General features: G+C 53.0%; 1 protein-coding gene across 1 annotated transcript; it reads right to left on the reverse strand.

Moving 5' to 3' along the window:
* Positions 1-1,142: 1,142 nt before the first annotated feature.
* LOC143934987 (tripartite motif-containing protein 14-like) lies at positions 1,143-5,237 on the reverse strand. Its single transcript, XM_077458538.1, has one exon. The coding sequence runs from the start codon at positions 5,174-5,176 to the stop codon at positions 3,725-3,727; it is 1,452 nt and encodes a 483-aa protein (XP_077314664.1). The 5' UTR covers positions 5,177-5,237; the 3' UTR covers positions 1,143-3,724.
* Between the last annotated feature and the right edge of the window lie 7,867 nt (positions 5,238-13,104).

The following is a 13,104-nucleotide window of genomic DNA, read 5'->3' on the forward strand; positions in this document are numbered from 1 at the left end:
GCACTATTCCTCCCACTGATACCAATGATGGGGCACAGGCAATCTATATATTTTTTATTTGTGTTTTGTATTGATAATGTTTGTGCCATTTGTCCAGTTATCTGGAGATGGTCTGTGACCCGCATTCCCGAAAATGAAATCAATCTTCACACCGACATACAAAATACATCAGCCGATCGTTCGGATAAATCATGAAAGGTCTTTATTCAGAAACAAGAATCACTTTTCTCTCCCGAAGCGGCAATTCTTCAGACACAAAATCACCAAAACAATGTAACAATTTTACTTTCTTTCTATTAGTGATATATAAATCAAAGCAGAATTTATAACCAAGTCCCATCCCCCCCCCCCCCCCCCCATATTCTAATAATAATAAAAAGCCACAATATGTAAGAAAGATCTGGAAATGATACAATGTAAAGACCCCCAACGAACCCACCACTTTATTTTGCTGAGATCTCCTAAATAATTGCCTGTAAACCGCACATAGAAAGGTGAATAATCTTCTTACCCCATTATTAAGACCAAGGCCATTGAACTTCCATGCCCACACCAAATTTTGCAGGTTGATGTTAATCCTATAGAGCAGTGGTCTCCAAACTGTGGCCCTTTGCTCACCTTTCCCTGGCCCTTGAGGCATAATTCCTTCCACTGATACCAATGATGGGGCACTATTCCTCCCACTGACACCAATGATGGGCACTATTCCTCCCCACTGATACCAATGATGGGGCACTATTCCCCCACTGACACCAATGATGGGGCACTATTCCCCCCACTGACACCAATGATGGGACACTATTCCTCCCACTGACACCAATGATGGGACACTATTCCTCCCACTGATACCAATGATGGGGCACTATTCCTCCCCACTGATACCAATGATGGGGCACTATTCCCCCCACTGACACCAATGATGGGGCACTATTCCTCCCCACTGATACCAATGATGGGGCACTATTCCTCCCACTGACACCAATGATGGGACACTATTCCTCCCACTGATACCAATGATGGGGCACTATTCCTCCCACTGACACCAATGATGGGGCACTATTCCTCCCACTGACACCAATGATGGGACACTATTCCTCCCACTGATACCAATGATGGGGCACTATTCCTCCCACTGATACCAATGATGGGGCACTATTCCTTCCACTGACACCAATGATGGGGCACTATTCCTCCCACTGATACCAATGATGGGGCACTATTCCTCCCACTGATACCAATGATGGGGCACTATTCCTCCCACTGACACCAATGATGGGGCACTATTCCCCCCACTGATACCAATGATGGGGCATAATTCCTTTGATTGATTAAAGAAGACACTATTCCTTCCAACTACACCAAATACTTCTCCCTCTAATACTAAAGATCAGCATTATTTACTCCCACTGGGCACAGTCCGGCCCCCCTCAAGTCTGAAGGACAGTAATCTGGCCCTTTCTTTGGAAAGTTTGGAGACCCCGGTATAGAGTCTAGTTATAAAGAATATTGCTGTGTGAATGTCACAAACCTTCTCACAGCGGTCAGGAAGAAGCACCGTAATTTGTGTGAGATGTTTGCTTCCTATGATTGTCAGCTCCACCTAGTGGCCATAGTGTGGGCGCTTTCCTGAAATACCACATTATGGCCACTAGGTGGCGCTGACAATCATAGGAACTCAACCCAGTACACAAATTACAACGGCGATTCTTAACGACAGCCGTGCAAATCCTTGCGACATTGCATGGTCATTTTTTTTTTTTTTTTTTAATAACTGGACATTAATACAGCAAGTTGACCCAACTAATTTGCCGTCCTAATCATATTTATACAATTTTAAAAATAAAAGTTATTTTTTGTTCATGATTTTTAAGATTTATACATTTTTATTTGCATAATGTAGGGCCAACTTTAGAAACTTTTTAAAAAAATCTTATTTTTTAACATCTTGTGTCTCCATTGGGAAGATATCCCTGCACTTCCTACCCTCTGTGACATCACAGCAAAAAATGAAGGGGACTGGCGTCACCAGGATAAGAAATGAAGGGGACCGGCATCACCAGGGTAAGAAATGAAGGGGACCGGCATCACCAGGGTAAGAAATGAAGGGGACTGGCATCACCGGGATAAGAAATGAGGGGGACTGGCATCACCAGGGTAAGAAATGAAGGGGACCGGCATCACCGGGATAAGAAATGAGGGGGACTGGCATCACCAGGGTAAGAAATGAAGGAGACTGGCGTCACCAGGGTAAGAAATGAAGGGTAGTGGCGTCATCAGGGTAAGAAATGAAGGGGACTGGCATCACCAGGGTAAGAAATGAAGGGGACTGGCGTCACCGGGATAAGAAATGAGGGGGACTGGCGTCACCAGGGTAAGAAATGAAGGGTAGTGGCGTCATCAGGATAAGAAATGAAGGGGACCGGTGTTGCCATGCAGGGCCAGGGCAAGGGGTGGGCAGGAGGGGCGTCTGCCCTGAGTGCAGTGGGAATTTTGGGGGATTGTGTTAGAATGGGTTATTTGGAGGGATTTGCACTAGGAGAGTGGATTTCTGTTAGGGGGATTCGTGCTAATAGGGATGATTGAAGGGATTTGTGCTAGGAGGGGAAATTTGGTAATGGGATAAATGCTGGGAGAGGAGATTTTGCGGGGAATTTGTGCTGGGAGAGTTTTTTTTTTGGAGGGGGGTGATGGTAGGAGGAACAATTTGAGGAGTAGAGTAATTGTACTAGGAGGGGAAATTTGGGGGGGGGGATTTTTGGCAGGGGAGAGAAGATGGAATTTGAGGAGCAGAGGAATTGTGCTGGGAGGGGGGATTTGGGGAGAGAGGATTTATGCTGGGAGAGGGAAATTTAGACTGGAAGAGGGGGTATTATTGTGGGGGGGGGGGGGGGTAAGGCCTGCAGAGATTATTTATGCTTAGGGGGTAAGTGTGAAGACTCGTGCTCAAATTTTTTTGGGGGTGGGGGGGGATTTTTGCTGACACATAATGCTCATACGGTTGGGGGAGGGGCACTATTTGGGATCTTCACCCTGGGCGCTAGATGACTATTTCCCGGTACTGTTGCCAAGATATGAAACAACAAGCATTTGACACACAGCGGGAGGTTTATTAAAACTGAAGCACACGGAATCTGGTGCCGCTGTGCATAGCAACCAATCAGCTTCCAGATTTTATTGTCAAAGCTTAATTGGAGAAGCTGAAGTTAGAAGCTGATTGGCTGGACCAGATTCTGAGTGCTCCAGTCTTAGTAAATCTCTCCCATATTCTAAACCTTTCCATCTTTGCTATGCCGTTCCCAATGATGGTATTGGAGGGAAGTTTCCACCACGGTCCATGTGGGACCACGTCACTGGCAAGGGCAGAGAGAAGGGAGCTCCCCAGTGAGGACACACATAGCAGTAAAACCCGACAAAAGTTCTAAACCTTCCATCCCCCGTCTAAAGGTAAAGTAAAAAGCTACATCTACAGACAATACATCTACAGGCAGTGTAGGTGACCTCGAGGTTTTAGTGTCTTTGTCAAGATTACGTCACCTGCACAGTTGATGATGAACTCTTCTCTGAGCTTCTTCTCTGAGCTTCTTCTCTGAGCTTCTTCTCTGAGCTTCATACAAAGTCCACCATCTTTCCAGGCCCAGGGTTTAGACACGGAGAATCACACCGTACGGCCACCAGACGTGGTCAGGTAGTTCAGACTTAATTGCCGGCCCGGCCTCTTCTCACACTAAGTCTTGATTCTCAGCCAGCCTTGGTGTATAGAGAACGCGGCAAAGAGCGGCTTGTCAAAGGTGGCCATAAATGTATGCAGGTGCCTGATGGGTTGATCCAGTTTGTAGAAGGACAGTCGGCCTTCCTCGTAATTTAGGTAGATTCCTATGTTACGGCAGGGGAAAAGGTTGAGGAAATGCTTCACTTTTTGATCGTGCGCCGCAGAAAGTTTTTTGTCTTTCCAGCTCAGGCACCAGGACTTTCTGTTGTTTCCAAAAACGGACTCGGTTCCCTTCCGCTCAGTGCCGGAATAGCAAACCCCCACCATCCAATCCCCCGACTGGCTGGTCTGCACCTCCCAGTAATGCCGTCCAGACGAGAAGGACCCGGTGCTTAGAACCTGAAGGCTTTTGAACCTGGTGTCCCGTTTTTGTCGACGTTGATTAATTTTTGACCAGGAGACGGTTTTCTTATCGCCGGAGAGATAGACGTCATTGGCGGCGGTTTCGACATCCAGCTGTAGATCTGAAGAGCCTTGCACCAACTTGACCATTTCCATGATCTCGTTGAAGGATCTGTGTAAGGATGCAGAGATGAGTCCTTCGTCAATGTCCTCCAGGTCATAGATCAAGTTCTCTTGGTCTTTAGGCTCCAAGGACTCCAGTCCTTTTGTTTTGGTCACGATCGCCAAAGGATCTGATAAGTTGATGAGCTTTTCAATCTCTCTGATGCTGCGGGATGCCTCCTCTTGCTGAATTTCTAGCTGGTTAATGATGTTGGTGAATGGGCAAGAGATTCGGTCCTCTTCTGCCAAAATCTCACACAGGAGCCTCCTCTCTAGGTCATCCAGTTGTCTCCGGAGGTCGATGAACAAGGCCGCCAGCCTTTTGGTGATCGCAGTTGTCCGGTCCTGTAGCTTTGCTCTCTGTTCTTTGAGCCTCGAGACTCTCTTGTTCAGTCCGCTTTGTTTTGAGGTCAACTTCTCAATGAGGTTCCTCAGATCCTTCTTCTTAATCTCAGAAGCCTCCTCCAGTAACTCCACATGGTGACCCTTGTGCTTTCCAGCCAGGCAGCAGGACACACAGATACAAGAAGAGTCATCAAAGCAGTAGTACTTCATGACTTCCGTGTGAATGGAGCATTTTAAGTCCCTTACTTGTCTGAGGTTGTTGAGCGGGACGGTCAGGACGTGTTCAGGGGACGTGCTGTGGACCTGGAGATGTAAGGGACACAGGGAGGCTTCGCACAGCAGACATGAGCGGACGGCCGGTGTGGACGAGTGGACGCAGTAGGTGCAGGTGACCACCGGGCTCGATGGCACTATGCTGACCTCATAAGCGTCTTCATCAGGGTGTGAATCCGGATTGTTTGGGACGTAAGTGTCGGAGACGCAGCGGGTTTTCTTTGGTTTAGGAACCCAAGGCAGCGACTTGCTGTAGATTTTCTCGCTCGACTCCCTTGACATCATTGTTGGAGCTGATAAAGATGTCCGAGTAACAAACTGTCTGTCAGCAGTGAACTTGTGAGGCGAGTTTTATGTATTTTTGTCGTCAAGGGGAGGAGAACCTTTGAAGGGAGAATTTGAATTCTCTCATATTTCTTAGTCGATGTCTGGCCTGGAGCAAACGGTTCAGGGAAAGATACAATGTATGCAAATCAGTCCGGGAAATTTGGAGGACGTGAGAAGAAAAATGCTGACACACTGATGTCCCAGAACAATGACACCCCGACACTTGGGGGGTCCCAGAACAATGACACCCTGACACTTGGGAGTCCCAGAACAATGACACCCCGACACTTGGGGGGTCCCAGAACAATGACACCCTGACACTTGGGGGGTCCCAGAACAATGACACCCCGACACTTGGGGGGTCCCAGAACAATGACACCCTGACACTTGGGGGGTCCCAGAACAATGACACCCCGACACTTGGGGGGTCCCAGAACAATGACACCCTGACACTTTGGGGGGCCCAAAACAATGACACTCTGACATTTGGGGGCCCCAGAACAATGACACCCTGACACTTAGGGGGGCCCAAAACAATGACACTCTGACACTTGGGGGCCCCAGAACAATGACACCCTGACACTTTGGGGGGCCCAAAACAATGACACTCTGACACTTGGGGGACCCAGAACAATGACACCCCGACACTTGGGGGGGCCCAAAACAATGACACTCTGACACTTGGGGGTCCCATAACAATTACACCCTGACACTTTGGGGGGCCCAAAACAATGACATCCTGACACTTGGGGGACCCAGAACAATGACACCCCGACACTTGGGGGGGTCCCAGAACAATGACACTGACACTTGGGAGACCCAGAACAATGACACACTCACACTTGGGGGACCCAGAACAATGACACCCTGACACTTGGGGGTCCAGAACAATGACACCCTGACACTTGGGGGTCCAGAACAATGACACCCTGACACTTGGGGGACCCAGAACAATGACACACTGACACTTGAGAGACCCAGAACAATGACACCCTGACACTTGGGGGACCCAGAACAATGACACACTGACACTTGGGGGACCCAGAACAATGACACACTGACACTTGGGAGACCCGGAACAATGACACACTGACACTTGGGAGACCCGGAACAATGACACACTGACACTTGGGGGTCCAGAACAATGACACACTGACACTTGGGGGTCCAGAACAATGACACACTGACACTTGGGGGTCCAGAACAATTACACACTGACACTTGGGGGTCCAGAACAATGACACACTGACACTTGGGAGACCCAGAACAATGACACACTGACACTTGGGGGTCCAGAACAATTACACACTGACACTTGGGGGACCCGGAACAATGACACACTGACACTTGGGGGACCCGGAACAATGACACACTGACACTTGGGGGTCCAGAACAATGACACACTGACACTTGGGAGACCCAGAACAATGACACCCTGACACTTGGGGGACCCAGAACAATGACACCCTGACACTTGGGGGTCCCAGAACAATGACACACTGACACTTGGGGATCCAGAACAATGACACACTGACACTTGGGGATCCAGAACAATGACACACTGACACTTGGGGGTCCAGAACAATGACACACTGACACTTGGGAGACCCAGAACAATTACACACTGACACTTGGGGGTCCAGAACAATGACACACTGACACTTGGGGGTCCAGAACAATGACACACTGACACTTGGGGATCCAGAACAATGACACACTGACACTTGGGGGTCCAGAACAATGACACACTGACACTTGGGGGTCCAGAACAATGACACACTGACACTTGGGGGACCCAGAACAATTACACACTGACACTTGGGGGACCCAGAACAATTACACACTGACACTTGGGGGACCCAGAACAGTGACACCCTGACACTTGGGGGTCCAGAACAATGACACACTGACACTTGGGGGTCCAGAACAATGACACACTGACACTTGGGGGTCCAGAACAATGACACACTGACACTTGGGGGACCCAGAACAATTACACACTGACACTTGGGGGACCCAGAACAGTGACACCCCGACACTTGGGGGTCCAGAACAATTACACACTGACACTTGGGGGACCCGGAACAATGACACACTGACACTTGGGGGTCCAGAACAATGACACCCTGACACTTGGGGGTCCAGAACAATGACACACTGACACTTGGGAGACTCAGAACAATGACCCACTGACACTTGGGAGACCCAGAACAATGACACACTGACACTTGGGGGACCCGGAACAATGACATACTGACACTTGGGGGACCCGGAATAATGACACACTGACACTTGGGGGACCCGGAACAATGACACACACTGACACTTGGGGGATCCGGAACAATGACACACTGACACTTGAGGGTCCCGGAACAATGACACCCTGACACTTAGGGGTCCATAATAATGACACACTGACACTTGGGGGTCCCAGAACAATGACACACTGACACTTGGGGGTTCAGAACAATGACACATTGACACTTGGGAGACCAAGAACAATGACACACTGAGGCCGCGTACACACGCGCGGACTGTTCGCCCAACTTTGTCCATCCAACAGTTTCGGCAAACAGTCCGCTCAAATTTAGCATGGACGGACATGGCCACACACGACGGACGAACAGTTTGCTGAAACCGTGCGCGATGACGTGAACGGCACGTACGACGGGACGAAAAATACGACGTCCTATACACTGCAATGCAACCTTCCGACGTGGAAATCCTTTCTGAGCATGCGCGAGACTTAGTTGGCCGAACAAGCCTACACACGAGCGAACAGTCCGCTGAAACCTTGTTTCAGCGGACAGTTTTTCGGAATTTCCGTAAGACCTTGTTCGGCCAACTGTCCGCTGAAACTGTCCGCTGAAGCCCCACACACGAGCGGACTGTCCGCCCAAACACTGTTCAGCGGACAAGGTTGGGCGAACAGTCCGCGCGTGTGTACGCGGCCTGACACTTGGGGGTCCATAACAATGACACACTGACACTTGGGGGTCCATAACAATGACACACTGACACTTGGGGATCCAGAACAATGACACACTGACACTTGGGAGACCAAGAACAATGACACACCGACACTTAGGGGTCCCCAGAACAATGACACACCGACACTTGGGGGTCCCAGAACAATGACACCCCGACACTTGGGGGTCCCATAACAATGACACTCTGACACTTGGGAGGTCATAAGGGCTGATATCACTGGATAGGCATGCCATTATGTTTATTTAGCGGTGGGAGGTGGTGAAGGGTTCAGGTTGCGGGAGTCAGCCTGTGGACCTCCTTTTTTTTTCCAGGTCAGCGGTATATTCCATGACGTGACGCGATATATTCTAAGAAGTGACGCGATATATTCTATGAAGTGACACGGTATATTCTGTGACGTGACGCGGTATATTCTATGAAGTGACGCGGTATATTCTGTGACGTGACGCGGTATATTCTATGACGTGACGCGGTATATTCTGTGAAGTGACGCCGTATATTCTGTGACGTGACGCGGTATATTCTGTGACGTGACGCGGTATATTCTATGACGTGACGCGGTATATTCTGTGAAGTGACGCCGTATATTCTGTGAAGTGACGCCGTATATTCTATGATGTGACGCCGTATTGTAGTGCGAAGTATTGAGACAACAATATGTGAAAAATATATAGAAATGTTATTAAATGATGTCATAAAACAATCCATACATTGTAGCGATCGGTTCTGATTCCATTCTATGGATTGTTTTATGACATCATTTAATAACATTTCTATATATTTTTCACATATTGTCGTGTGAATAATTCGCACCTGAAGTGCCGCCTCCTCCAAATCTCCCCTCATCTATACGGGACGGGGGGGCCATGTCCTCCGAATCTCCCCTCATCTATACGGGACGGGGGGCCGCGTCCTCCGAATCTCCCCTCATCTATACGGGATGGGGGGCCGCGTCCTCCGAATCTCCCCTCATCTATACGGGACGGGGGGCCGCGTCCTCCGAATCTCCCCTCATCTATACGGGACGGGGGGCCGCATCCTCCGAATCTCCCCTCATCTATACGGGACGGGGGGCCGCGTCCTCCGAATCTCCCCTCATCTATACGGGATGGGGGGCCACGTCCTCCGAATCTCCCCTCATCTATACGGGACGGGGGGCGTGTCCTCCGAATCTCCCCTCATCTATACGGGACGGGGGGCCGCGTCCTCCGAATCTCCCCTCATCTATACGGGATGGGGGGCCGCATCCTCCGAATCTCCCCTCATCTATACGGGACGGGGGGCCACATCCTCCGAATCTCCCCTCATCTATACGGGAAGGGGGGCCGCGTCCTCCGAATCTCCCCTCATCTATACGGGACGGGGGGCGCGTCTTCCGAATCTCCCCTCATCTATACGGGACGGGGGGCCGCGTCCTCCAAATCTCCCCTCATCTATACGGGACGGGGGGCGCGTCTTCCGAATCTCCCCTCATCTATACGGGACGGGGGCGCGTCTTCTGAATCTCCCCGAATCTATACGGGACCAGGGGCCGCATCCTCCGAATCTCCCCTCATCTATACGGAACGGGTGGCCACGTCCTCCGAATCTCCCCTCATCTATATGGGAAGGGGGGCCGCGTCCTCCGAATCTCCCCTCATCTATACGGGACGGGGGGCCGCGTCCTCCGAATCTCCCCCCATCTATACGGGACGGGGGCGCGTCCTCCGAATCTCCCCTCATCTATATGGGAAGGGGGGCCGCGTCCTCCGAATCTCCCCTCATCTATACGGGACGGGGGCCACGTCCTCCGAATCTCCCCTCATCTATACGGGACGGGGGGGCCATGTCCTCCAAATCTACCCTCATCTATACGGGACGGGGGGCTGCGTCCTCCGAATCTCCCCTCATCTATACGGGACGGGGGGCGCGTCTTCCGAATATCCCCTCATCTATACGGGACGGGGGGCGCGTCCTCCGAATCTCCCCTCATCTATACGGGGCGGGGGGCGCATCCTCCGAATCTCCCCTCATCTATACGGGACGGGGGGCGCGTCCTCCGAATCTCCCCTCATCTATACGGGACGGGGGGGGGGCACGTCCTCCGAATCTCCCCTCATCTATACGGGACGGGGGGGCGCGTCCTCCGAATCTCCCCTCATCTATACGGGACGGGGGGGGCGCGTCCTCCGAATCTCCCCTCATCTATACGGGGCGGGGGCACGTCCTCCGAATCTCCCCTCATCTATACGGGACGGGGGGCGCGTCTTCTGAATCTCCCCTAATCTATACGGGACGGGGGGCCGCGTCCTCCGAATCTCCCCTTAGTTATACGGGACGGGGGCGGGTCCTCCGAATCTCCCCTCATCTATACGGGACGGGGGGCGCGTCTTCTGAATCTCCCCTAATCTATACGGGACGGGGTGCCGCATCCTCCGAATCTCCCCTCATCTATATGGGAAGGGGGGCCACGTCCTCCGAATCTCCCCTCATCTATACGGGACGGGAGGCCATGTCCTCCAAATCTCCCCTCATCTATACGGAACGGGTGGCCACGTCCTCCGAATCTCCCCTCATCTATATGGGAAGGGGGGCCGCGTCCTCCGAATCTCCCCTCATCTATACGGGACGGGGGGCCGCGTCCTCCGAATCTCCCCCCATCTATACGGGACGGGGGGCCGCGTCCTCCGAATCTCCCCTCATCTATATGGGAAGGGGGGCCGCGTCCTCCGAATCTCCCCTCATCTATACGGGACGGGGGGGCACGTCCTCCGAATCTCCCCTCATCTATACGGGACGGGGGGGGCGCGTCCTCCGAATCTCCCCTCATCTATACGGGACGGGGGGGGTGGCGCGTCCTCCGAATCTCCCCTCATCTATACGGGACGGGGGGCGCGTCCTCCGAATCTCCCCTCATCTATACGGGACGGGGAGCGCGTCCTCCGAATCTCCCCTCATCTATACGGGACGGGGGGCGCATCTTCTGAATCTCCCCTAATCTATACGGGACGGGGGGCGCATCCTCCGAATCTCCCCTCATCTATATGGGAAGGGGGGCCGCGTCCTCCGAATCTCCCCTCATCTATACGGGACGGGAGGCCATGTCCTCCAAATCTCCCCTCATCTATACGGGACGGGGGGCGCGTCTTCTGAATCTCCCCTAATCTATACGGGACGGGGGGCCGCATCCTCCGAATCTCCCCTCATCTATATGGGAAGGGGGGCCGCGTCCTCCGAATCTCCCCTCATCTATACGGGACGGGAGGCCATGTCCTCCAAATCTCCCCTCATCTATACGGAACGGGTGGCCACGTCCTCCGAATCTCCCCTCATCTATATGGGAAGGGGGGCCGCGTCCTCCGAATCTCCCCTCATCTATACGGGACGGGGGGCCGCGTCCTCCGAATCTCCCCCCATCTATACGGGACGGGGGGCCGCGTCCTCCGAATCTCCCCTCATCTATATGGGAAGGGGGGCCGCGTCCTCCGAATCTCCCCTCATCTATACGGGACGGGGGCCACGTCCTCCGAATCTCCCCTCATCTATACGGGACGGGGGGGCCATGTCCTCCGAATCTCCCCTCATCTATACGGGACGGGGGGCTGCGTCCTCCGAATCTCCCCTCATCTATACGGGACGGGGGGCCGCGTCCTCCGAATCTCCCCTCATCTATACGGGACGGGGGGGGCGCGTCCTCCGAATCTCCCCTCATCTATACGGGACGGGGGGCGCGTCCTCCGAATCTCCCCTCATCTATACGGGACGGGGGGCACGTCCTCCGAATCTCCCCTCATCTATACGGGACGGGGGGGCGCGTCCTCCGAATCTCCCCTCATCTATACGGGACGGGGGGGCGCGTCCTCCGAATCTCCCCTCATCTATACGGGACGGGGGGGCACGTCCTCCGAATCTCCCCTCATCTATACGGGACGGGGGGGCACGTCCTCCGAATCTCCCCTCATCTATACGGGACGGGGGGCGCGTCTTCTGAATCTCCCCTAATCTATACGGGGGGGGGCGCGTCCTCCGAATCTCCCCTCATCTATACGGGACGGGGGGCGCATCTTCTGAATCTCCCCTAATCTATACGGGACGGGGGGCCGCATCCTCCGAATCTCCCCTCATCTATATGGGAAGGGGGGCCGCGTCCTCCGAATCTCCCCTCATCTATACGGGACGGGAGGCCATGTCCTCCAAATCTCCCCTCATCTATACGGGACGGGGGGCCGCGTCTTCTATAGACTAGGATCTCTCACCACACAACTTACCAGCATTGAAGTATTTTGTGAATGGCGCTCAGCGGCATTTTACGGCGTTTGTTACCGTGGGAGATACCGCTTTGGGAAAGGCACCAATTGACACTTGGGGGTCCCAGAACAACGACTCACTGAAACTTGGTGACAGGGCCCGGCGCTACCATAAGGCCTCCTTGGGACGTGGGGGGGAGGATTTTTACAGAGCTGCAGACGTATCTTTTATTGTAAGCCACTAATCACTTCCACCCCCGCAGCGATGTACCCCCCGGCATGTTCATGGGGCTCCGCTGTCCCCTCTGTGGCCCCATGGTTGTCACGACGGGCATCACTGAGAAGGGCAGCGGGAGCTCAGCGGACACAGACCAGGAAGTGACGTCACTCCCGTACACAGACCAGGAAGTGATGTCACTCCCGTGCACAGACCAGGAAGTGACGTCACTCCCGTGCACAGACCAGGAAGTGACGTCACTCCCGTGCACAGACCAGGAAGTGACGTCACCCCCCGCACAGACCAGGAAGTGACGTCACTCCCGTGCACAGACCAGGAAGTGACGTCACTCCCGTGCACAGACCAGGAAGTGACGTCCCTCCCGTGCACAGACCAGGAAGTGACGTCACTCCCGTGCACAGACCAGGAAGTGACGTCACTCCCGTGCACAG

This window comes from Lithobates pipiens, unplaced genomic scaffold, assembly GCF_037356315.1.
Source record: "Lithobates pipiens isolate NorthernLeopardFrog02 unplaced genomic scaffold, aLitPip1_a1.2 Scaffold_28, whole genome shotgun sequence".
Classification (NCBI taxonomy): Eukaryota; Metazoa; Chordata; class Amphibia; order Anura; family Ranidae; genus Lithobates; species Lithobates pipiens.

Coding starts and splice junctions, on each gene's coding strand:
- LOC143934987 (XM_077458538.1), bottom strand. CDS start 5,176: ATGATGTCAAGGGAGTCGAGCGAGAAAATCTACAGCAAGTCGCTGCCT.